At 37.2% G+C, this 25,525-nt stretch overlaps 1 protein-coding gene across 1 annotated transcript in view; it reads right to left on the bottom strand.

Annotated features, from left to right (window-relative positions):
* Positions 1–25,525, bottom strand: part of LOC142063852 (protein FRA10AC1 homolog) — a 26,392-nt gene extending 867 nt beyond the window's left edge. The window contains exons 1-13 of the mRNA XM_075108148.1: positions 25,347–25,525; positions 20,970–21,046; positions 18,903–18,995; positions 18,773–18,818; positions 16,796–16,872; positions 16,038–16,121; positions 15,460–15,544; positions 9,724–9,769; positions 5,154–5,267; positions 4,104–4,146; positions 2,473–2,597; positions 1,833–1,871; positions 392–476 (exon numbers count right to left, since the gene is read on the bottom strand). Of these exons, the coding sequence (XP_074964249.1) occupies positions 392–476; positions 1,833–1,871; positions 2,473–2,597; positions 4,104–4,146; positions 5,154–5,267; positions 9,724–9,769; positions 15,460–15,544; positions 16,038–16,121; positions 16,796–16,872; positions 18,773–18,818; positions 18,903–18,995; positions 20,970–21,046; positions 25,347–25,379 (947 nt within the window). The 5' untranslated portion in view covers positions 25,380–25,525. The remainder of the gene's footprint in view (positions 1–391; positions 477–1,832; positions 1,872–2,472; positions 2,598–4,103; positions 4,147–5,153; positions 5,268–9,723; positions 9,770–15,459; positions 15,545–16,037; positions 16,122–16,795; positions 16,873–18,772; positions 18,819–18,902; positions 18,996–20,969; positions 21,047–25,346) is intronic.

The raw sequence follows: 25,525 nt of genomic DNA, 5'->3' as shown, positions 1-25,525 counted from the left end.
TGTATGAAAAAGATTCAGCACATTTCTGATGACAATTTGTAAGTGGTGTAGACCATTTTGAATTATTCAGTACGTTCCAACACCCTTCACATTCCCCTTCTGTGCAACAGCAGAGAGTTGACTGGTAGGATTCTAAGATTTTTAACAGTATGGCAGGGGTAAGACAGCAGTGGCACGGCAGTGGCTTGACAAAGGTTTCCCCTCTAGTGCTGTGTATGTCTCCTCTTTTAAAAAAAGAAAACATACTTAGGTTCACTACATGGAAGAAGATCGAACTTAATTTTAAACGGCAGAATATTCATTAAAACACTGAGGAAAAAATCTCTGCCTTTTCAGTTGTGAATGGACACAGAACATTTTACTAGCTGCAAGTTCACTAGATCAAACTAACCGTGACTTTTCATCTGCTTCTTGTAGAGGGCCTTTCCAAAAGTCAGCATCTGAAGGACCATCTTGTGCATCGCTATTATCTGAATCTGTTAAAAAATTTAAAGTACTCATGAAATAAATTTTAGAAGGATTTGTCTTTTTTTATTTAGATGGTATAATGCTAGGAGCAACGTTTAATTGTAACCAGGAGAATAAAAACAACACTTTGCTTTGCATAAAGTAAAACCAAAAACATTTTCCAATATTATTCAACACAGCAACAGAAAGACTCTTAGATATCATGAACTAATATTTTGGCCAAACTTAACAACAATCACGTCAAAACACTGATCCTGACATAACAGCAGCATAACACTTTGTTACTAAAATTAAGGGTTTATAGTCACAAACCCGGAATTCCAATACAGTTTCAGCTTATGACAGTAAATGAATCAATTGCTTTCCTTCTACCTGAATGACAACTTTTATCAATTGTAGCTTATCAGTGAAATTGTCAGACGACACAGATTACTGCATAACTGTTTCATGTAAGTACACACAAGGAGTGAAAACAACAACAACAAAAAAATCTCATAAACAGAAATATGCCCTGACCTAAGAAATCCCAATCTTCCAGTAGAGCTTTCCTGACAAAACAGACTTAGGACATGGTCTGCGTCATAAGTAAACTGCTTCAGGTCTTCCCCTATCTAGCTGGAAAACATAGGTGCTGAGGACATTCCTAAAAATGTATAGCACAGCAGAGCCACCAGTAGGAACATTCAATCCCTTCTAGACAGTCTGCAGCAAGAATTGGCATGACTAGGAGATGGGGCTTGTTTCATCAAAGAAGAAACTGGGCACTGGAATTACTGAGATACCAGTGCCTAAAGAAAGGGTCACTGAGACTCCGAGTGCATCTATCCGTGACAAGCAGGTCTCTGAGGTACTACAGGCGGTAGCTGAAAAAGACTTCAGTTAAGCCTAGGATTTATTTAAAATCTATTCATTTTTTTTTAGTAAAGAACATATAAGTATCATTCCCTGACAGGAAATGCAGCAGTTACTGTATCAGAAAAGTACTTTCTTTACACAGCACATTTGCATACCTGGGCCCATGCAATTATAAACAGTGTACCTATTTTTGCACCCTCTACTCTGTCCTGGAACAACCCGACCTCTCATTTGTCTGATTATTTCCATTCTGTTATCTGCCCACATTTTTATTCCTTACATTAAATGTAGAAGATTTCCTCCCTAAAATTTCTTACAGTGTTTCTCCAAGAATTCATAAGTAATTATTTTGACCCTTCATATCTCTGCCTGTTTTCACACAGCATTGTTATCAGCTTATAAAGCATTAAAATTGCCAGTGACTCAAACTAAGACCAATGACAAATTACCATGAAATAACACAACTTATTACAAAGACATAAAATGCAGAAGATGTTAAAGTACTTTACCTTTATCAGAATCGTCTGAATCTTCTGAAGAAACCTGATCTGGAAAGAAACACTATTTAAAAAATTGTAAGCTTGTCTTGGTTTTATCAGTTATCTTAAATTGTTTAAGAAGGAGATTTATATCACAACACATTACACTTGAATGTGCACATGCATGCACCTGCCATACGTTCAAAGAAAGCAAGCAAACACTGAAGTAAAAAGATTTGGTTTTCGCTTGAGTTCAAAGGTCATCAGTTTGAGCTCAAATACATTACCCCAAGATCTGTGGTGTAAAAAGGTTATCTAACAACCCAAACACCTCCAGGAATTAAATACTTCACAACCCCTTCTGCTATGCAATGCCCAAGTCTTGAACAAATTTTTCTTGCAACGCATACTTTTCAAAAGGCTCTCCCTTTTTGTAAAATATAAGAAATTTATCTTTTTTTCCAAATTTATCTTTTTTGTTCACCTAGGACATTTCATCTAAGAAATTTATCTTTTTTGGTGACCTATGTTACATAGTCAAGAAAGTTACATATCTATATTTATACATAATTATATATCTATATCTATACATATGTAGCTATAGCAAAACTAAGAGTCAACTAACATAGTTGAATATTTTAAAAATTGAAGGTCTAAAATTTATATTTACCTTTATGGGTCTTTTTTTTTGACTTCTTTTTTGCTGAACAAGATAACTTTGTCTTCTTAATTTTTGGCTCTTTAGAGTTCGGTACAGCTGTGCCTCTTTTCTTGTGTGCTTTGGCTTCTTTCCTCCTTTAAAAAAATGAACATACACCTTCTCATACATATTATATGTGCTCTTCAAGCAACAGTAAGTCTTAAGCATTTAATTCAGTCAAGCAATTGTCATTTTTTCTGAAACAAATCACTAGTTAAACTGAAAAAAATAATCTCATTAAAATGAAAAGTGCTATAGGAGCTCTATAGCTAAAGACAAAGGTCAGTGAATGCTAAAGCTGCTAAAATGACACTGATGCAGGCAACAAAAACAGTGAATTGGCAATCAAGGATTAAAGATACATATATAAAAATATATATAAAAATAACATGCCAAATTCCTATTTACATTGAGATCTTATTTTCCCTTTTAGCCGACAATTTTGTACATACGTAATGAGAAAACCACAGTTAATACAGGTTTTCAAATGTATTTTCATATTTGATAGCAACAAAACCTGAGGGAGAAGAATCTCAAGCCTAAGAACCTGCTGCAGACCAACAACCCCTGTATTTTATTTTCAGCATTACTTATACAGGCTTATTGTATGATCATAGGCTAACTTTTTCCTGCTTCTTTACACAAAGAAGTCACTAAAATTGTTTCAAAGTAAGTATTACTCTGCAGTTGACAAAGGGAAAATGTTCGACCACGGTTATTCTGAATTCAAGTGGTTTTACAATTTTAGCTCCAAAAAGCAGCAAGATAAATCAAACTAATCCCAGTTAGTTAATTTTCCTTCTTAATATGTGCCTACACAGTGCTTTAATGAAATTGAATATGAATTAACTTTTTAAATGGATTAATTAACTAGCTTGGATATATCCATCTAGGCTCACTTTTGATTCGTGTTACTTTAAAAAAGAAATCATCATTCCTCACTCAAAGGTTTCCCTTTCATATGCTTTTCAGATAAATGTATGGCTGAATTACTGAGTGGTGCAACTAAGCTAATGACGCATCAAGATTCAGAAAATCATAAAAACTGAGCGTCAATGGTTGTGGAATTCAGTAAGATTATAGATAATAATAAAAACTAAATCAAAGCTTGATGCACACATTTTATAGGTTCAAAAAAAAAAATCACTATTTTTCTCTCCTATCAACAAGTGATTCTCAAAGAACAAATACTCAAATTCAAAATTTTAAAGCATGGTTGCTTGACTCACACATAAACCCACTATTTTTAAGAAAAGGAAAAGCATTCCAGCTCTTAAACACAGCAAGAGGGAAAACAAAAATGACATTGTTTTGCATAAACTTTCAGAAAAAAAAAACATAAACACTGGTCTGAGATTAAGTAAAAGAAACTTTCATGGGGGTGGGGGATGAGATTCTTCCAGTTTTAGGGGTTTTGTACTTTCATTAGCACAAAAATATCTAACTCTCAACAGTGCCAAGCCAGCGACTCCAGAACAGAATCTATTTCTGCATAAATGAAGTTCCTAATCATCTAGCTGAAGTTTTGCCCCTCTTTGTTGTTCATCATAACTGTCATCTATCAATAATTCAGCACCCGTATTTTCAAAATATTTCATTACCGGTGATGAAAGTTTAGTTTGTAGGAACACTCTGGACATAGTCCTGAAAAAGAGAGGATGAGAACATTACACCCATGTATTTGCTAAGTATTATTAACAGAACTTATTAATACATACACAAAAGTAAACAGAACACTATCTTCAATTTCAGTAGCTTTCTCTTCAAAACAAAAGTTACAGTGTAATTGCAGCCAGGGTTGAGAAAAACACCATGATAAAGGTCTTCAGTATAAACCCAGATTTTACTAAACCTGGAGAAAGATCACAGGTTTAGCACTGGCAAATCTTCATCAAAACATATCAGTGCTTATCATGTAGAGATATCCCATTTTATGGATCTTTGTGGACAGATCAAATTGTTCTACAATTATAGTGAAGAACTGTAAGACTCTTAGAGCTTTGCCAGAGAACAAGTGCTGCCACATGGAGTGCTTTGTGCACAAACGAAAAACACACCATTAGCTTGTTTTATACAAAGTAACTGTGTAAACTGTGGTAAATTTAATTATCTGATGAACGTATCAAAATGTACATCATACTGAACAAGAAAATCCCACTCAAGAGACAAGACTGGGAAAGGAAGTGATTTAATTAAAGTTAGAATTTTTGGAAGAAAACACAGGTATTTTAAATTGGTAGAGCTGAAGGTGTGCAAGAAGTTGCCTGGTCCAAAGCCCCAAGGACTCCTAAGCCACAAAACTGATTAAGCAACGGCAACGATGAAACCCTCCTTGCAATGCAATATTGTCTGTTAGAACGAGACATGCTTGTATACAAAACAGCTTATAATCAGTGATTCTAATTTAATGACACCACCAATTATACAGCACGAAGTGCTCAACCTGTAACAACCTTGTCATACATGATAACAGCCGTTCTCTCTCTATCAAGACCATCATACTACCTGCAATTAATTTAACAAAATTATCTCCTATTCAGCATTTTCCATTTTGCATGAACTAATAAAATTATCATTGGGTCTCAATAGCTTTTAAAGCACAAGACATTTGTCTGCTTTTAAGTGTCCGTATCCGTGAAGGGCTGACTTACTCAATTTCACAAGTGCATTCCTCTTTTCACCATGTTCAACGTAACCAAAATTCACCTCCCAGCTCTTCAGGCCTTCTTTCTCCTCACAGTGCTTATTTCCACAGGAAAACTGACCTTTAAAGAGGTCAAAAACAGCAAACCATGGTTCAATGATTAACAAGCATAGATTTGGGGCTGTTAGGTCCAATTTTGCTCAGGTTTTGATTTTTGTTTTCCATTTCTTTCAAATAAAAAATCCCAAATCTAAAAGTCACATCTAGATTAAGGGAGCAGTAACAGAAAATGACAAAGCAATCAATCATACTTGTCTAATATTGCATATTTGCAAAGAAAGAACATAACTCGAACTGTGTTTTACTATGTATACACAAAGGCACATGTTAAGAAATAATGAGCCTAATAATGAACTCTGAAGAAATTAACGTCACTAGGATACATTCTGTACCTTAAACAATTACTTATCAGAGGCTGATGGATCAGGAGGTGTGATTCAGACATTGACCTTTAATGACATCAAACTCTTCAAAGTATCATTTATGTACAAAATTAAGATGTCCATGTCCTTATTACCTTACTAGTTTATCTGATACACTGGACATATAATTTGTATTCTAATGACTTTCCATAAACACTTTTAAGAAAAGGAAATCCAATTCTATGAGAAACTATATGGCAGCTTTAAAAGCTTCCTTGAGTTTATTATGTTGAATACAACACTAATTTTAAAACAATCTGTTTTAAAACATAATCAATGTTGTTTACACCACTGGGTTCCCAATATTGCAGTAATAAAGATACATATATTCCTTTTGCAGATGACCGATTTGTATGCAGAGCTGGTGGTAACGATGTGTATTAATAGGCTCACAAGCAGGACTGTTGGTGAACGATTAACCTCAGAACATTCTGCTTAAGCTGCTAAGTAATGGATTGGCAGTGTCCTCCAATACTTCAGGTTTGCAATGTAAAACCACTTGCAATGCTGACACTTGAAGCAAAAAAAAAAACCCCACAACTCCCGTTAAAAAAAGTTTCAAATTAATATCCATTAAATATGTTTCACCCTATGTAAGGTATGGCTGTCATCAGGAATAATTTATATCTGTTATAAAGAAGTAAAAATCTACAAGGAAAAATTTATACTACATAAAACTTTTTGGACCTTAACCAGACTCTATCTACTTCCCATCTTCTGAAAAAAAAACCCGAAACAAACCCAGAAAAACTGGCAGATAGAAAAGAGAGATACGTCAGCTTTATTTATAATTAGCTGGTCTTTATAGTATGTAAAATCCATTTTGGATGTGAAACTGGCTATGTTCACAAGAATATACTTGAAACGGTATCTTCAGATTGCTAAGGCGAGCAGTGAATTCTTGGGTAAACCAGAACCTGACGGTGTAAACCACCATAATTCTGTGCCCTTACAAATTTACTTGCATTTATGATCATCTGAATATTTGAAATCATAGTGGGTTTTTTTTTAGTAGATCCCTGCTCCGTGCCATACACATGTGTGAACAGCCAGGCTTCTCTTACCCTCCTTTCACACTGCAATCCCTACAACACGTATTCAAACCTTCACTTGAGTACAGAATTCCACTCCTTCTGAAGGCTTTTTAATCAGTATTTATCACTTTAGTACATCTGAATGTCATAAAAGCATTAAAAAACATATTTTTGCAAAGTAAGAGATCATCATAATCCCAATCATGTACACAGAGAACCCAAATCAAAGGGAACTACAGACCAGACTATTCAGTACTTGAAACATGACTTTTCGCACAGTTAAGATGTCCAAGAAAGGAAGACACAGTAACCAGCGTGCCAAGCGGACAGCTACCTAATTTAATCAGCAAGAAAAATGTATGTCCAAAATTCCATTTCCACCTGAAGTTCTGTCACCTTGCTATGAGCTGCAGGGAAGTTATTCCCTTCATGTTCAGAATTGTAACTCCTACAATCTGGCTGTTAAATGCGTGCCTTCAAAAACTAGTAGCACCTTCTGCTTCTTGCAGAAGAGCAGAATAGGTGGAAAATGTAAGTACTACCAGCTAAAAGAAATACTGAAAATTAAATATACTTAGGAAAAGACTGATTTTAGTGCATTTTGATCAGAACTCAGATGTGCCAGATTAGTATATGGATATATGGTACCTATTTTCCATGGAGAAAAAATAAATATAAAAGGGTTTGGAAGAACCTCTTTTTAAATAAGGTAAAGCATATGATATGTGTATTTATACATGTATAAAATAAGCTAAGACACTACTATTCTAAAAGTGAAACATTAGTTCAATGAAATAGTGAAAAAATGGAAAGGAGTAGACCAATTTGCAGGTATTAAACCCTATCTTGTCAAATAATGTCCGGTTTGAGTATTTTACTACTTTATCTACAAATATGCAGAAAACAGCAAATACACCCACATGTTCAGCTTTGCTCTTTCTGCATATTGCTGAAAAAGTCCTATTTCACCTCTACCCAATGAACTTGTTACCTATTTTCCTACAGAAAACTTTTACCATTATCACCTTTTGCCTAAAATACCTTTTATTTTAAAATTTTCTGCTGTACCTTACTATTCTTGCTTTGAAAGTAGAGAAAAAGTACTTGGGAAGGCATGTCAAATAGATTTTTTAAATAGCTTAAAAGCTTTTCATTTTAAGGATTTATTTGCAGACCAACTAACCATGTGCCTACTATTCCACAGATTTATAAAACTTAAAGTTGGATTTCTACCTTAAGATTTTATCCAAGAACATGCTAATTTTGTGGAACCATTTATAGAAACTGGCAACGTTCTTATGCTATTAACTGCCATTAAGGTTACATTTTAAATTTAAGTTGATACAACAGCAACCTCCACTATGACCTCCTTTCAAAACACCTATGGCAAAAGTTTGGAGAGGGAAAGAAAAGAAGACAAAGAAATCACTGGCATTTACAATTAGTAATACAAATGATAACCTCTTCTTTCATTCATCCTAAGCCTTCTTCTTCCCCATGACCTTACAGACGTCAGACACAAAAGCAACCAAATGTGAGTAACCCATTCCTATGTTGCCGTCTTAACATACCCCAAACCAGAGTACAGTCCACCAGCAGTGGTCCTCATCACCACTATTACTGTCCCAGCTAAAATAAGCACATGCTTTCCCTTTTTAACGTGAATTATCTGACAGGTAGGTATGAATGCTTTATTACATTTAATCAAAGCAATTTGTATTACTGATTCATACTTAGAAATAGCAAAACAAAGGCATTAAAGATTCATGCATTTTTTCAAAACGGTCATTTGAAACCGCACTTGGAAAATGCACCTACTACACGAGATAAGGTAGAATTCTTGCGCCCCTTAGTGGTGAAAGACACTATTTCTCAATTCTTATGTTCCAGTTGTTCGCTTTCCATAAGGATTTCATTAAAAAGCTTGAAACATGTAATTCTGCACTTTCTCCCACATTTTTAAATACAGGGTACCAGATATTAAAAGTGCAATGCAGCTTCAAATTCTTTGTCCTCATGAAGACATAATTGTTCATAAATTACTCATTTCTCATTTAATTTTTTTTTAAAGCAGAAAATAAAACATATTTCAAGTGTAACTATCTGCTAATACAGTCTACAGTGCTGAATGCAACATATGACTACAACTACATTTAGGAGCTTTAATCTTTATTGCTTTAAAAAATCCACCATTTACACTTCCTCCTGTGAAATATGATATAATTTTTTTAAAAAACAAATGTATTTCTAACTTCTTGTAATATATTATCATAAATATAACTGTTTACAGAACTGTTCTGATCAACAGTATCATTCCAGACAATTCCCTTGCATGCGCATGCATGACTTCTGAAAACCATACATGTGTGTGAAGACCTACCACAGGAACAGCAATAAATTCACATCATTCTCTTGCTTGTTCGGCTACTTGAAAAAGTCCCTGAGCCTAGGCCATGGCACGGGCACCACTGTGCAAAGTCCCTAAAACACATCGGTAAGAACTCACACGCAGAAGTAGCCAGAATAAGCTACTGATTTAGAAATAAGGTTGGGAGACATGACAACCATTCTCACTGATTCCCACTGAAACTTCCAAAATCAATTTAGCCTGAAACAGACATCACACATGGAACTTTAATTAAAAAGTTAACATTTTGCAAAGCAGCACTGGAAAAACCGTTAAGAAAGTTATTTCCTGAGGAAAAGTATTGAGAGACTTCAATTAAAGATATCAAGGACTAATGAGGTAACACAGAACTACTGGAGAAAAGCAGCTAAAAAACATATCCATGAAATTCTACATTATCAAATGCATTATGCTGTCGTTCACTACAAATCCAACCTTGTGAAAATAGACCATATGTTCTCTTAATCTTAATATATGCAGATCAGCATGCACTCTAGAGCTTGTGGCATAAACCAGCAAAGTTAAAAGTTAGGTCAATTTATTGTCCATTATTATCTGATAAAATTACCAGTATTGTCAAATACTAACAAAATGATGCAAAAAAGCAAGAAAAGCATTGAAGAAAAATGTAGTATAAAATGAAAGACAGCATACCTTTCCCTGAAATTACTTCTTTCTCATGTCGCCACCTAAATCCAAACTGTTAAGATAAGAACCAAAATTAAGTTGTGAATAGTCAACATATTCAGTGATGTAAAGACTAATTTCAGTTGATTGATGTCCTGCACATAGTTCATCCATTCAATTCTGGTTACTAAAATTTTTTTTTTTTCTCTAATAATTAAAAATGTCTCTCTGCCTCTGCTCGCCAGAAGGATTCCACTTTACACATGCAATTCAAACTCCAGTACATGCTGTTCAGTACCGAACAGCAACTTTCTAAATGGCTTCATAGCAGGCAGAAGAACAAATAGGAAATTAGAATAGACTGACTTTACTAGATACTTCATTGCAATTTTGTCCACACTGAAATCTGAGAAGGCCACTAGAATACTGGAAAGTCATATTTAGCACCTATCAATGGATCCCCTCTTACACCCTGAAGACAAAAAAACCAAATAACCCAACACAGAATCCAACTCAGTTGTATTTCTCTTTACATTGCCTAGAAACTTCACATATAGATAACCCATCTATTATTTTTGTTTTCCAGTAGAATCTCCTTCATCCTCTCAAAATGGCAAGTAGCCTAGTAAAAAGATTGAAGATGGAAGGGCATGACAACAGCCTGGGGAAAACAATTTTATTTTCACTAACAAGTACAAACAGGCGATAAAACTCAGAGGCATACAACTTCTCCAAAAGGGCTGTCTTGTATTTTAATCTCAAATTCATGAACACAGGATGACAACAATATGAAATTGCTGCTGTGTAAGCAAAGCAGGCTCTGATTTTCGCGTTACAAGATGGGAAGGGAAGAGGGGGACGAGGGTTACAAAATCAAGGAGGTACAAAAATGGCTGTAAAGCCCATCTTTGGCACCTGTGTTCCAAAGCATCCTTTGCAATATGAACTTTCTCTTGGTGCACTTACAGACTGAAGCCACACAAATGTGCATTTTGTAGATGCAGTAGCATAAATTCTGTAATATACTGGACTGATTTTTAATGTTTTTAATCTAATTTTAAATGCTACAAAAGTACACGTATCTTTGCTGTGTGTGGTCTTTAATGTTGATTTTTTTAATAAACCATAATAATTCTTTATCTGAAGGGCAAAAGCATGGAGTTCTCATGCACAAAGTGATATGTGGTTCAAAGAACATCAGAAAAAACAAGGGAACCAAAAGTTTTGGCTTTTAAGAACGTGCCATGCTGTCATATAAATGCTTTGCACCATAATAACAAAGGTGAAAAAACTGAGCAGAAAGACATCAATAGCCAAATGTTTTGTCAGCACTGATCTTCCCCAAGTCGGTATATTACAAAGAAGATGTCTTAGGAAACTAAAAATTTGTATACCAACAAAATATTTGCCTCTTTAAATCAGTCCACTAATTTTCAAATTGGTATTGTAAGATAAACAATGTTTTCACATCTACTGGTTTCACTGGTAAAAAAATCACAGGAGAAGACACTGCTGTCAAACTGTGTATGGGTTTGCTATGGCTGGATCAGGTTGTGCTTGGCCTAGTCTACACACCTGCAGCGTGGTCTAAAGTACCTTTATACCGCTCATGCTTCAGTCAATTCAAAATTAATCAACTGTAAAAACCAAGAAATGTGCTCAACAGTTCAGTGAAAACACAATGTAAAATACATCTGTAAATGTAGAATTCATAATAGAAACCACTTGATCCAAAGAGCGATGGTAATTGGTTTTGCTCTTTTAAAGGACATTTGCTGTTTTACGTTTTACAGGTTATTCTAATTCTGAAAAGCTTGTGATGCAGCTGAAAAATAGTGCAAGTTTACGATTAAACATCAACAGTATTTTGGCACTAATTTTCCATGTGTGAGCTGCTGGCGATAAAGATTAAAAAAAACAATTCGACCTTATCTGCATGTTTGCTTTTTCATAGTCCATCGGCTACTTCACCGATCTCCAACTTATCCATGCTTACTTTTGCTACTGAAGTAGACTTTTGTACAAATTTTCCCTCACAGTCTAAACTTGACAGATTATATCCTTACAGAGCATTTCTGTAATGATATCAAGAAAAATAAGCAAAATAAATGAAAGGAGGGAGCCAGAACCACCTGTAGTACATCTAGGATAAAAGTTATCCTCATGCACATTCATTTTTGCCAATCATTCTTCCACCAACTAGTGAAAAATGACAGAGAATGACCAAGGCTAAGAAGAAACAATAAAATAAGAAGTAAATATAATTGAATTCCTCTAATTAAGCTGAAATATCAGTAACAGATTAAACTATAGAGGAAAATTAAAAATTAGAGTAGGTTCTTGAATAGCCAGCCTGCAATATTAAGGAATGCAAAGCATTGCCAGCAGACAGCATTCATCTGTCTCTTCTTTGTTACATTAGTTCAACAAGATCCTAAATGAGCTATTTCTACTACGTAGACCAAGTACAACTACTCCAAAACAGATGCTTTACAAGAGTGTCAAATGGCTAACTTAATATGAAATTATGGCTTTAAAAATGTGAAAGACCATTTAACATCCATAAACAATAGAATTTCCAAATTAAATATGGACTGCTTGTGTAATATGCATTGGCTGCAGCAACAACTAGCATGTCTAAGTCACCTCTTTCAGAAAAAGAGAAATGTATTCATTTAGACAACACTGCAGAAAAATACCACAGGTATTTTAAACGTATTTATTTCCACAGGAAAGCCTCCATGCTGAAAAACAATGACAAAAGCAAACATATTGACATTACCAAGTGGAAGACAAGCTGGCCTAGAAATCTGAAAACTATCTGGAAATAAAACCAAAAGAATAAAATGTGTTCTGTTTAATGACCAGGTGTCAGGCAGATTTCATTTCTTAGCACACAGGAGACATTTCCAATCTGTTATGTTACAAAACAAAGCACAGAGACAGCAAATAAGAACCTTTCTAGGAAAATAAGACAACAAAGAGAACAGAACATTTCTAGTCCAATGCATATTGAACTAAAACTTACTGCATTACAAAACTGACAATAGAACTCAATTATCTGACAATACAGATGGTCATTTATCATCCTCAAAGCTTGCAGACAAGATGCACTGAAAGTTCACAGACAACCTTGACCTAATAAAATTCTGATCTAGGGAAAATATAAGGAGTAACAGACCTATCACAAGCAAGAGCTGTCAGAGAACACTCTTCCAGTGTCTTTAAGTAGCCTCACACCAGAGGGTCACCTTGGCATTTCTCATTAAGAGAGAAGGGAAAGATTATATGTCCTAACTACACAAAGAAAAGTGGGATTGTGGGTCACAGGGCCCTATTTGCCTGCAGTGCCAGCAACTGAGGTGAGTGCAGGTGTGCAACTGAGCGTGTGAGCACCAGCGAAGCCCAAGCCAGACTAGCCATCAGATAGGTGAAGTTGCCTGGGAGCAAGGAGGGCAACTGGGTCTCCACTGGCCAGCTCTGGGTATGACAGTACCTGTGTATCTCTGAGGATGAGAGCACAGTGGGGTCTGCTATGAGACATGGGGTGTCCCAGCCATCTCTCTGCGTGCGTACGTGTGTATGCATGCACATATGTGAGTGAAACAGCCTGAACCACCAACTGGAATGAGGCTGTGGCCTCGGGGGTTCATGTGTCTTGGGGCTTCTTACCGTTTTCTTTTGAGCTTCAGTCTTTGACAAGGTGCTCTGCTTATTTTTCAGACTTCAGGAGAGCCCCTCCCATGAAACTGGTCCTTATCATTATCTAGTACTTAGGAAAACAGTGTTCTTAGAAGAAAAGTTCTAAATGAGATCTGAGCTACGATCTTTACGCAGAGGTCTTCAGCAGAATTAGCTGGCTAGAAGATTTTGGCTAGTAGCAAAACTGTCTTCACAGTTGTGAAGACAGATGTGTATGTATGCACAAGTCTCCTTCTATGCAAAATATATATATATTAAAAACGTCACAGAACACTGATCTCCAACTTCACTTTGATACCACCTAGCAGGATATAGAATCACAGAATCACAGAACAGCCCAGGCTGGAAGGGACCTCAGAAGATCATCTGGTCCAACCTTTTGTGGGAAACGGAGCGTAGATGAGACCAAAACTTCTTTCTTATATCAAGATGAAGCATCATCATGTAAAGCATCAACAACTATCATATGAAAGGCTGGCCAGCTGAGAAGCTTGTTACCCACCCTGCACCCCTCACAGCACCAGCACTGCAAAATGGAAGGCACAAGGGGCTAAAGATATCCAATTTCCAGTTTCTGGAAAGGCAGAAAAAGAATCAAGACAGGAAAAATCTGAAAGCACAGACTGCATTCCATTGGTGTGAATAGGATCAGAGGCCTATTTCTGACTTGCAAGAAAAAAAAACCTGCTTTGACATCCTTCTGTAGCAAACATGGGCATGGATAAATCAATAATTGAGAAAAATCTGATTTTTTTCTGTTTTTCTAAGAATTTCTAAGAAAGGACTCTCACACAGTCAGATCATATTTGAGAACAGAAAACATAGCCTAACATAAGAGAACAAATTATATGATACAGCGGAGTTACGCTGACATGGCAATTCCAAAAATACAGGTAATGATTTATGAGCATAAATAGGAATTCAGAGTGACCTCAAAGTTAGGACAGCCACATTTGAAGTCTGACAGGAAAACACTGTTCACACAACACACACAAAAACCAGAACAGTTTCCCACAAAAGACAGCAAACATATGGAAACTTGGCACAGTAACGAAAGAAACAAAATCTGTAAGCATGCTCGAGGGAAAAATCAGTTGGGAGGAGTGGGACAGAGACCGAGGGATGTGAAACAACATCAAGAAAGTAAACTTAAATTTACTCAAAATAAAAGGAGGGAAGACATCTTCAGCATTGTACTTTTTGACAATTTTAATTTAATTTTTGCATTTTTCTGTTCCAATTTTCTTTAGAAGGTTGTCATCTTTTCTGCCTAATATTAGAGTTTAAGCCCAGTCCTTGCCAATGTTTACCCATGAATGTAATTTTCAATACTATAAATAGTCTCAAAGAACTTTATATAGCCACTGTTTGCAGGGCTGGGTTGTTACTAGGGGCTAACAACACTAAGAAGCATCTGAGCTCGGCAACGCTCTTTGCAAAATCACAATAGAAAATTCACATATTCTTTTTCATTAAGAGGTTAGTCAGTCAAAACCTTGGAAATGACAACTGGTGCTGGAACTGGGCTGTTTCTCTTAAGAAACTCTACGTATTTACAAGGAACATACAAATCCTGTTTCCACAAACAGAAAGGAACAACCAGCAAAAGACGCTGCTTTAGAACAGACATTTGAGAAACTGTTTCTGCCAGCGTTCAAGTACAAAACTCTCTCTTTTTAGACCCTTTTTTTTTTTTTTTAAACAGTAACATTCCCAGGGTTTTTTTAGGCTTCATCTAGTGTTTCTCTCCAGGCAAACCTCTCCAGCCTTCTTTCCTTAACCTCTCTGCATTTTCTGCCTTTCTTACACACAACGTACCTCTTTGTTAAAACACCATCTGACAGAAATGCTCTTATTCCCACAGAAGCACGTTTCTGGGGCAGTGACAATGCTTGGATTCAAACTGCTGCTGTTTATTAAATAACTTCGTAAGTTCTCACAACTCTTTTTCTAGGGAAGGGGTACTAACATTCTGCTTTCACAACATATCCAAAATCACAAGGCAATTTTTAAAAAAGAACATACTTTAAAATCAAGATGATTTACAAAAATGAAACGTACCTTATTCTCTTTGTATCTACTGAGATCTGCTATACAGTATTCTTTGAACAATTTATCATAATACTTCTTTGCAAGCCTCTTCTCCCTATAACAAAACGTATTATTTTTTATTAAACATAGAACATGATACAGTTCATTTTACATTGTAATGACATTAGCAAGACAAAGACATGTTGTTTCCTCCAAAGAACACAAGCTGCAGAGCTAGAAATGCAACAGAAATACACTCATTGAGCTAAGGAGTAATTTCGAGAAAACTGGAAAAATACATATAAATTATATGTACAGCACAAATTAAACTGTATTTTTTCAAACTAGGCTTCCTTCAGACTTTTCAGAACAGTCATTTGGATCTCAGAGAATGCACAAATATTCCTTAGTTCTTTCAGTCATCAATTCATTTTGCCACTGAGCAATATTACAATATGAAAGACCTCCTAAAGGTCTTTCATTTTTAAATATATTAAAGATAAAAGAATGATCACGAAGTATGCACAGTAATTCTTAATTAGTAAGGGACACCATAAATTTAGTACAAGTGATATAAAAATAACATGTTCTATAATAGTTTCAAGTACCAATTCATGTCTGCTTCATCATCTTCGTTCCACAGGAATCTATGGTTTTCTCTAATAACATCAAGATCCGTCTTGTCATTTGCTCTATAAAAGGACACACTTTTTTTAGTACATGTAACATTAAAGTGAAAAGTCAGTAAAATAATAATTTGGTAGACATCAGTATTTCACAGTTGTGATCTCTGCCTCACTGCATAAAGGAATATATTGCTATGGAATAAAACTACTAAAAAATTTATTCCCTAGCATACCTTTTCCCAAATGAAAAATCCACAGTGGAAAATGGCCACTGAAACCGTGGATGACTTGATCCTGTCTGAAAATACTTTTTGTACTTTTTATTGAAGACAGTCATGTTAGAAGGCAGTTATAGACAGCTCTAAAGAAGGCTATCATTATTCTGGACAATGGATAGCAATTCTGCACATTTCAAAAGGGTTTCAGATTGTTTTTTTGAAGGTACTGCCAGATATTTCTCAATGTACCCTCAATTAATGCTCACCTGTCATCTTTCCTTTTTCATAACAGAACAAGAATAATTCAGCTCATGGTAAGTTCTTATATAAAAATAATGGTGCAAAATGAAACAAGGTGATTCTGAGTTTTGGATAATTACAATGACTGCAGTTACTATTTGTGACAAAAATAATTAGTAATTTGATACATAGTCACACACACCCCTCCCCGCAAAGCTATAATATATATTTAATAACTGTACATAACAGGGCACGAGGGGAAAGAGTGCTAATGGATCTTACCCAGAACGTCGGAAATCCTCTATTTTGCCACCATAGTATAAAATGTAGTCATTCACAAATTTTTTGTGTCTTTCATACTGAATAAAGAAATTAAGGATTGTTTCAGAACTTAACTTCATTTTACCATAGTTTAAAACCAAAAAAATAATAAAAACTTTTTACATATTTAACAGAAATTATTTTTTTCCTCAAAAACAGTTCAGTGATTTCCAAAAAGAAAGGAATTAAGTAGCAATTTTTACTTAATTACCTCTCATAAAAGTTACTTTCCAAATACAAGAATTCAAGGCAATTTCATCTTTAAAACCTCATTCAGCTGCCAGACCTTTCTATAATTGTCTTCCTTTATCAAAGATGCTCTGTACACATACACATAGAACTGTTCATTTTTTCAGCTGTAATTTAGACAACTGGTTCCAGGTACTGCAGTTCTGGTTTAAAACAGGTATTTCTGTATTATAAAAATGGCCTGGCTACTAAATTGGAACAATGTATTACATTTTACCATCAACATACTAAGAAAAGTCATCTGCTTTAGTTTGGAGATTAAAATCACAGGAAAATATGTAATGCTTTTCTTAGAACACTTCAGCCCCTATGATTCAAAACATATTTTGTACCATAATTTGAGCAAAAATATGTAATTACTTATTCAGAAAATAAGCATCTTCACAAATAAAAACATTATACATGGCTACTTAAAAATACTTCCCAGTAACATGTATGGTGCTTCTGAAGCAGCAAATCAGGAAATACGTTATCTCCTGGTACATATCCTGGCAACTACTGCATCAGTGTGAATAACCTGTATCAACCTACTATTTTGACATGCATTAGAATTTTATTGAGAGAACATTTTATTTTCCAAAGGCCTCCAAAAAGTTAATTTAACCTCAATATGTGTCTTTTTTTTCCTTTCCACCACAAATAGAAGGAACAGAGAAGCAAGCCCAGAAGATTTAACTGGCACAATTAAACACATTTAACACACTATACCCATTTGAGTTACTAGGCGTTAAAACTGCGTAACAGTAAAGGTTTTAAACAGGAACCACTCAAAAACATCGGCAGAAACTCACAGAAGTCTCTACACAATGAGTTTTGTAGTCATTTCAGAATATACTGGCTTTTCTGTGGCTAATGACAGTCTACAAAGTCAGTGGGACTGATTAATATGTGTCCCCTTTGCGGGGGGGGGACAGGACAACAAACGCATGATGGTTTATGTAGCGCCTGGCCAAATTCTAAGCAGGTTAGAAGTTACTTCCTGTTTACTGGAGTGTCTGGATTTAAGTAAGTCATTCCATATTTAATTAGTCTTTACTTTCATATTTATTAACTGTTACTGCTGAAGAACTGCTATTTAAACAAACAAGGAACTGATGGTATGTCAGATACACTCAGTCAAAACACGTAATGACTGCCTCAGGTGAAAATTACATGAAAGGAGAAAGGTTATAAACTAAATAAGGTAGTAGTTATAAAAATAGAAATTATGCATGAAATATGATTAAGAGATTAAAAAAAACCCTAAAATAAAACCACACATGATATTAAACAGGCTTACATTAAAGCATCTGTAGAAGATATTACTGAAGCTAAGGCTGTTTGAATACTTTTGAATTAACTAATAGATCCTTAAATGTATTTGTCCACAGATAATAGCAGTCTTATATAGAATTATGTTCTGTATAAATGAGCAACAAGCCTTTGTGCCAGTCTAAATAAAATTCACCGTATAATTGTTTTGTCTCAAACTGGAAAAATAAGCATATAGGAAGAATGTGGAAATGCCTTTACTCAGTAGAGGCATTCTCAGAGATACCTCAGCAAAAAAAGGAGCTAATCTGAAGAACAACTCAGTATCTGGTGCTGCACTGCCAACTGCTGTGATAACTGATAAATCCCAGTATTTCACCATAATGGATAATCTCTGCCCCATCTTCAAACTTGAAGAAAAATTAAATAGAAGGATACAGCAGTCATCGCTATCAAGTGAAATCTTCTTTTTCTTGCTTCTTCCCTGTTAATAACAAATACATTTGAGTGAAAGCTATCTTTGCATTAAGGGAAAAAATGCCTCACAAAAGCAATAGATAAAAGATACCTATCCCATTCTTCAGCTGCGAATTGTCTGTGAACCACACAGCCTTGTTTTGGTTTTTGGAATGGCTTTGTCAGAAGGCCATCTTCTTTTATACTAAAGGTAGGGGAGAAAAAGGAAGAAAAGTTAGTCAAGAACTTTACATAAGCAATAAAATTTCCATATGCCAGACCTTGCACTAACTTGAGTAACAAAAACTGTTATATTGCTGATTTCTACATGGATAAAACCAGAACCAACATCAGCTTAGACGTTACTTCATTTGCAAAACAAAATAGGAAGGGCATTTGCTTACCGTTAGCATTTTAAAATTGCTTAAAAGAGCAATTTTTAATACTTTTATCAATATTAGCACTATAGAACCACGATGAAAAAAACACTGAAGTTTCCTCAGTTTCACTCTACATTTAAAGCCCTCTATATATCTCAGCTACACAGGCAAGTAGGAACTGGAAGGACAGTATGTTCACTGAATAAGAGCGACTGCTAGTGACCCTATCCCATCCTTTCATGCTAGTGTCTCAACACCTCATTAAACAGCTCTGCCACTCTTAGTGTAATCACAAGAATTACTAATTTAAAACTTAAGTACTGTGTTGTGAACCATACTTGTTAGTGGGCAGCTAAAAATACTTTCAGAATTCATGAAGTAATAAAAGAATTACAGTGATGCACTTTAGCTAGTAAAAGGTATATTGAGTTAGTTTCATTCCTCAATAGAGGTGAAGAAAAGATTTTTCCGTAACTATCAGCTGGCAGAAAGAAGTCATAAACCTGTAGAAAGCAAGCCACGGAATTTATATTGCAAGCTATGGAATATAGGACTCTAGAAACTACGGGTATCATTTGTTCAAAAGGATCTGTAGGCACAAAATTCCCCTAAGGAGGCTCCATAAAACGGCAATATGGAGAAAACTTAAGACTATTATTTTCCTTAAAGTGAAAATAAATATCATCATAGAGCCAGAAAAGGATATATACATATACAGTGAAGCCACAGAAGAGCCCTACTGGGAATTAGCAGTGGTGTGCCAGAACAAGGGTAATGATGGTATTTTGGAAAGGCTCCTGATGGTTAGTTAATATTCCACCTAGGAAGTGGAATGGTATAATGTGTAATGGCCTTTTAAAGAAAACGAGAACTGAACAAAACCAGTCACTGTTTTAATGGAGAACAGCTATACTTATAAAATAAATGGAACAGCACAATGCCTGCTATTATTGCAATGATTAATACATGAAATTTTTTCCCAGAATGCAGACACTATTGACCCATTCTTTCAATTTTACTACAAAGGAAAATATGCAAGAGTCCTAGGAAAGTTTCCAGAAAGCCTTCTTAAATAAAGTCCAATAAAAGAGCAAGGGAGAGACAGGAAAAGGTAAGAAAAATATACGTAGGCAAAACGTTCAGTACGGTGCAGAAAGCGTCAAAGGACTATGGTATCAAAGCAAAATAAACACATAAATAAATAAAAATCTTAATAATACAGTGAATTCAGGCTACAAAATTCAAGGTCACTAATTGTGCGAACCACTGAAACAACTGGCAAAGTGATGCCAAATAAGAGATGCGTAGCTACGTTTCAAGAATTGAGTACAACACAATTCACCAATTCCCAGGCCTCTTCACAAATTAAATAATAAACAAGCAGCATCAGTTCTTCACTTCCTCCAAGCAGGTGTTTTATATCTACAAAGCCTGCTGCCACTTGGCCTTTTTTGACTTGCTCTCTTGGCAGTTCCACATGTCCTGATGGATCAAGTGAACAGCACAGCCAAACCCCAGCAGTCCATACTAATGCTCGGAAAAATGAAACACACTGCTCTGAGAACTGAGGGGCAGATAGTCACCAGATGGACATGGCAGAACAGATCTTAATCAGCTGCCCCTGGGAGACGACGCGCTTTGGCAAGCTTGTCATGAGGAGATGCAGGAATCAAAGGGACTCATTTTTCAAAAACCATTTCAACACAAGTCTTCACATACCACAGCATAATCTTCTATACACAGTAATAGGCCATTTGTACAAAATATGTAATGCAAGCGTTAACTCTGTACTACATTACCTTTTAGTCTTTTGCACAGTCTTCTCTCCATTCTCCTCATCACTAAAATCAGAATCATAGCCTCCATGGCCACGTGCCTGAAAATAATAGACAACATAGTCAATATACCTGCTAACGTAATACGGACATGGCATAACTAGAAATCAGTACTGTCCATCATGCATAAATAAAAGACAGAAAGATGGGGGAGCAAGCGAGCAAGTGCAAATTCTCATATACATCTAAACCAAACCAAATTCAACAGGCAATGCAGAGTATGTTCCAAATAACACAGGAGAAAGACAGACATCATCAGCCTGTCAAAAGATCATTTTAAAAATCATTTATATGTGTATGTACCCATATTTAATCTTGTCATAGATGCAGATAACCAAAAGTATGATAAACATCTTTGGTCTTCACTTTCAAGCAGTCTCCCTAATATAAGAAAAAGGTGAGTACTTTCCCCAGGAGCTACTCTTTCTAAGGGCTGGAAGACAGCAACTGATGTGCCCACATTATTAAAAAAAAAAAGATGAGAACAAAAGTTTCTTGGGCTGTGGTACAGCATTCTAGATCATTGGATCTTACACTGGTAGCTCGAAAGCTGATTGAAATGATAACTGAAATACAAAATAGCAATATGCCTGCAAAAATGCACCATCTAATCAGTACAACATTCCTGCCATGAAATCTTTTTTCCCCACACGCTTTGGGACTACAATGTCAAATTAATGCATGTAAGAAAACCAAAAATATCCTTTTTCTTAATGCCATCAAACAATCAAGCACTGATTGATGCCCAGACCTATCACCTCCATTTTTCAAGTCACAGTTACATGTCCAATTTTTTCAACAGAAGTAATGGCTTAAGTAGATCCCATCTCCTCTCCCTCACTCCTATTCTGGTACCTTCCTTCCAGTTGCTCAGTTACAGTTATGACAGTACACATGAACCAGATCAAACAATTCACCCATGTTACCAAGGTTCCTATCCACAAAAGATTATTTTAATCCAGATAGGTTTCCTGACCGGTCATCCAGAGCCCCCCAACCAGCTACACCAGCCAGCTGGAGGGGTAGCACAGGAAGAGAACTGCCAGAGCTGGGAAAACCAGCATCAACACCAAAAAAAGCATTTACTGAGCTAAAACCAAGAAGGATGGTTGTTACACATCTGCATGGGGAAAGGTTCAACACATACTTCCTAAGTATCTCAGTAATTCAGACTGTGGATGAGAAAAGAAACTGGGTTAGAAAACCAGCGTATTTGATACAGCATTGCTGATTTCTATATTATCTACAATCATATTCCTCCTCAGACAAAAACCTGAGAAAAACAAAATCTGCAAAAAAGACGTGTCTCTTCAGGATGATTATGATGAGGTGCCTTCTCTGGATGCAAATGCCTCCCAGAAATGCCATGCTGGAGAGTCAACTGTATCCTCTACTGGCATCAACAACTGGTCTGTATCAGGCAGAGTATGTAAAACACTGTATTCTCACACTGATGGTGAAGGATTGATTTTAAATATTTTTTTTAATTATTTTTATTAATAATAAACTGTACTTTTTTTCCTTGCCTTAATACCGTAATGTTCCTTCTACTCTTGAACCCTTCTGAAGAAGACATAGCTCTCATATTCATATATATTTGAACAAAAGCAAATCAGAACTTTCTGATTTGCTTTACGTTTTCTGTTTCCCAGAAGACAGAAAAATTATCAGTTACCAAAAAAAAGTGCAGCAGATGCCTGCAGTGTCTGGTGTAAGCAGGCCTTGTGCATTGGCAAAAGAGCAGCAATGGTGCAAAGTCCTCCAAGCACAGTCCCACGATAATCCACAGTTCAGCTGCACATCTCCTAGCTGAGGTGGTTCTAATAGCAAGCCTGTTGTTGCTCTTATTAATGAAGCTTATGTAGCCTTTTCAAGAAGGCAGAATACATTATGAGTGTGCAGGAAATATATTTAGACTTGGCCTCTAAATTTTAAAAATATCATGGAAATCCAGTAATGTTTTAAATGACAAAAGTAACGCTTTCCAGATGAACACTGAGAGCTTCCTTCATGCTAGAAAGGGGAGAAAGTCCAAGCCAACACAAAGAGCATGGAAGTCAACATGAGACAGATGAAGTATAAAAACAGGCAAGAAGAGAAAAGCTCGAATAAAAGGAGATTTTCCCAAAGCGGTAGCCCTTGGATGATGGGCCCCAGGAAAGAAGCAGACATACTCGGGAAGGAGCTCCCAACTGATTATGGGAATGACTCAAATGAGAAAAAAAAGATGCAAGAAAAGCTGTTACAACAGTCATACTGTAGGGCTCTCAAAGTTGATGACTGTCTTTTGGAAAGCTGTGACTGTGAATGTAAGGGCATGCACAGAAAAATCTTCACAGCTTCAGCCATTCCTCTGAATCACTACAATCACTCAAACATAAATTCAGAGTGACAAAGAATACAACCCATGACGGATGTCCTGACACTTCCAGGTCACTCCTCCTTCAAAGGCAACAGCAGGACAGACAGGTACTGCACCGAAGTTGGGTTTGACACCAGCAGCTTCAGCAGCGCCAGCTAGCACTCTTCAAGACCAGGACTGAACAGTTACTGACCTGATGCCTTAGGACGGTACCAAGATAGCCTGACTTTTAGGTAAAACATAAAAATGAACTCCATCAGAGAATCTCATCCTTAAATGAGTCTTTCCATTTTGGAAGGACAGCATGAACAGACACCTGCTTAATGTTATGAAATTTCAAGACTGATTTCTCACCTTCTCCACCAAAAAAGCCAAACAATAACCCCAGATAAGGAAAATATATTTAATATTGAACCGTAGCAACAGAGGGACAGATACCAAAGCTTTGTGGCCAAGCTAGTAGATTTTAAAAGAGGCATATGTAGACCTGGACATGCAAAATTGTAAGAGAATTTAAAATAACTACTTTCAGGATTTGATAAACCCCTTAATATAATCTTCACTTTGATGGAATTTGTCAGAAACTCAGAATGCTTTTAGTAAATTAGTAAACATTTTATGAAAACATGAACTTGAAAGCTGCATAACTCGTGTGTTTTGTCCGTTGCACCAACTTTGAACTTTTTTTTCCCCAAACAACACCACAAACCAAAACCACAAAACTAAAACAAGTACCAATATGCTTTGGGAACAATTTAAATCACTGACATTTAAGTAATCCCAGCATCTTGGATTAATTAACAGCAAATCAACTGGAAACAGAACCAAGCCCGCTATCTTAGGGCTCCTAAAAAATGGCAACTTAAGCTCAGTAAATGTGCGACCACTGTGCGCAGCTGATGGCAGGCAGAGATGTCAGCTGTTGAGGTCAACACAGGACACCGTGGACTCCCCAGCACTGCATTTACAGAAGGTATTTGTACCTAGAAGAGGCACCACTGTCAACCCTCTCCGCTTGGGTTAATGCACATTAGTGAAACGTCATAGTTCATGTTGACTCCTGATCACAACATGCAGCTGAACAGAAAAAGACAGTTTAAAAAAAAAAAAAAAAGGGCAAAACAATCCTGCACACAAAATCCCGACTCGTGGCCCCAGTCTTGCTGCCCCCCTCACAGGCATCGCTCCCGCCCTTCCCCTCATCTGCCCAGCACTCGGGCCTGTGCTGGTCTCTGCTCACAGCCCGGCTGCGGCCCACAACAGGCCCGAGCGCTCGTTTTGGTACGAAGTGCTCGGGGAGGCTCTGAGGGGAGCGCGGCGTCCACAACCCGGCCTGAGGAGCCATATTGGCCGGACACACACTCTTCCCACCTTGGTGCTGTCTTTGAGGCTTTGCAACCCCCAGCTGGGGGAAAGCAGCCGAGAGCAAGAACAATTAGCTCCTAAGCTACCCTTCCTTGTAAAACCAATCACGAGGAATATTTGCAACAGTGAACACCCCTAACAAAAAGAAAAGGCACCCACAAAATACTGCCCTTTTATTAAAGATCTAAACCTACAAAAACAGAAGCGTGAGTAGAAGGTAGGTAACAGCAGACCACGACAGCTAGAATTAGAGCTTTGTCGAGCTCCACGGGGAAAAATCACACCGAAAACCGGCCCGCGTGGGCCCGACACGGCCTCCGAAGCCGTCTCAAAAGCCGCCCAGTCCTGCCGCGCGGCCTGCCGGCCCGCCACCACCGCGACGGCCCTCGGAACGCTGGGGGCCACGGACGGCGGGGCATAGCCCACGGGGCAGGGCCCTTGGGCCCCCAGGGCGGGCGGCCGGGCGGCTGAGCCCTCTCCGCGGCTTGGCCCCTCCGCCAGCCCCACCCCCGCCGCGATAAAGGCCGCGGCCTCCGCCGAGGCCTGTCCGCTGCCCGCCCCTGCTGGGCCCCCTCCCTCTGTCCCTCCCTCCTTCCCTCACAGGCCCCACTCACGGCCGCGGAGAGGCGTAGCTGGCTGGGCACCATGGCGGCGGCGCTGCCGGCCCGCCCGCCCAGCGGCGGCAGCCGGTGTGGGGACGAGGGCGGCGGGCTGCCTCTACTGCCCGGCCCCACTCGCCGGCCGCGGCGCTGCTTCGCTCCGCAGGTTGCTCCCGCGGGCCCCTCCCGGAAAC

The sequence above is a fragment of the Phalacrocorax aristotelis genome, chromosome 12, assembly GCF_949628215.1.
Source record: "Phalacrocorax aristotelis chromosome 12, bGulAri2.1, whole genome shotgun sequence".
Taxonomy (NCBI): Eukaryota; Metazoa; Chordata; class Aves; order Suliformes; family Phalacrocoracidae; genus Phalacrocorax; species Phalacrocorax aristotelis.
The sequence above is the reverse complement of the archived record's forward strand: the minus strand, read 5'-3'. Positions and strand labels throughout refer to the sequence as shown.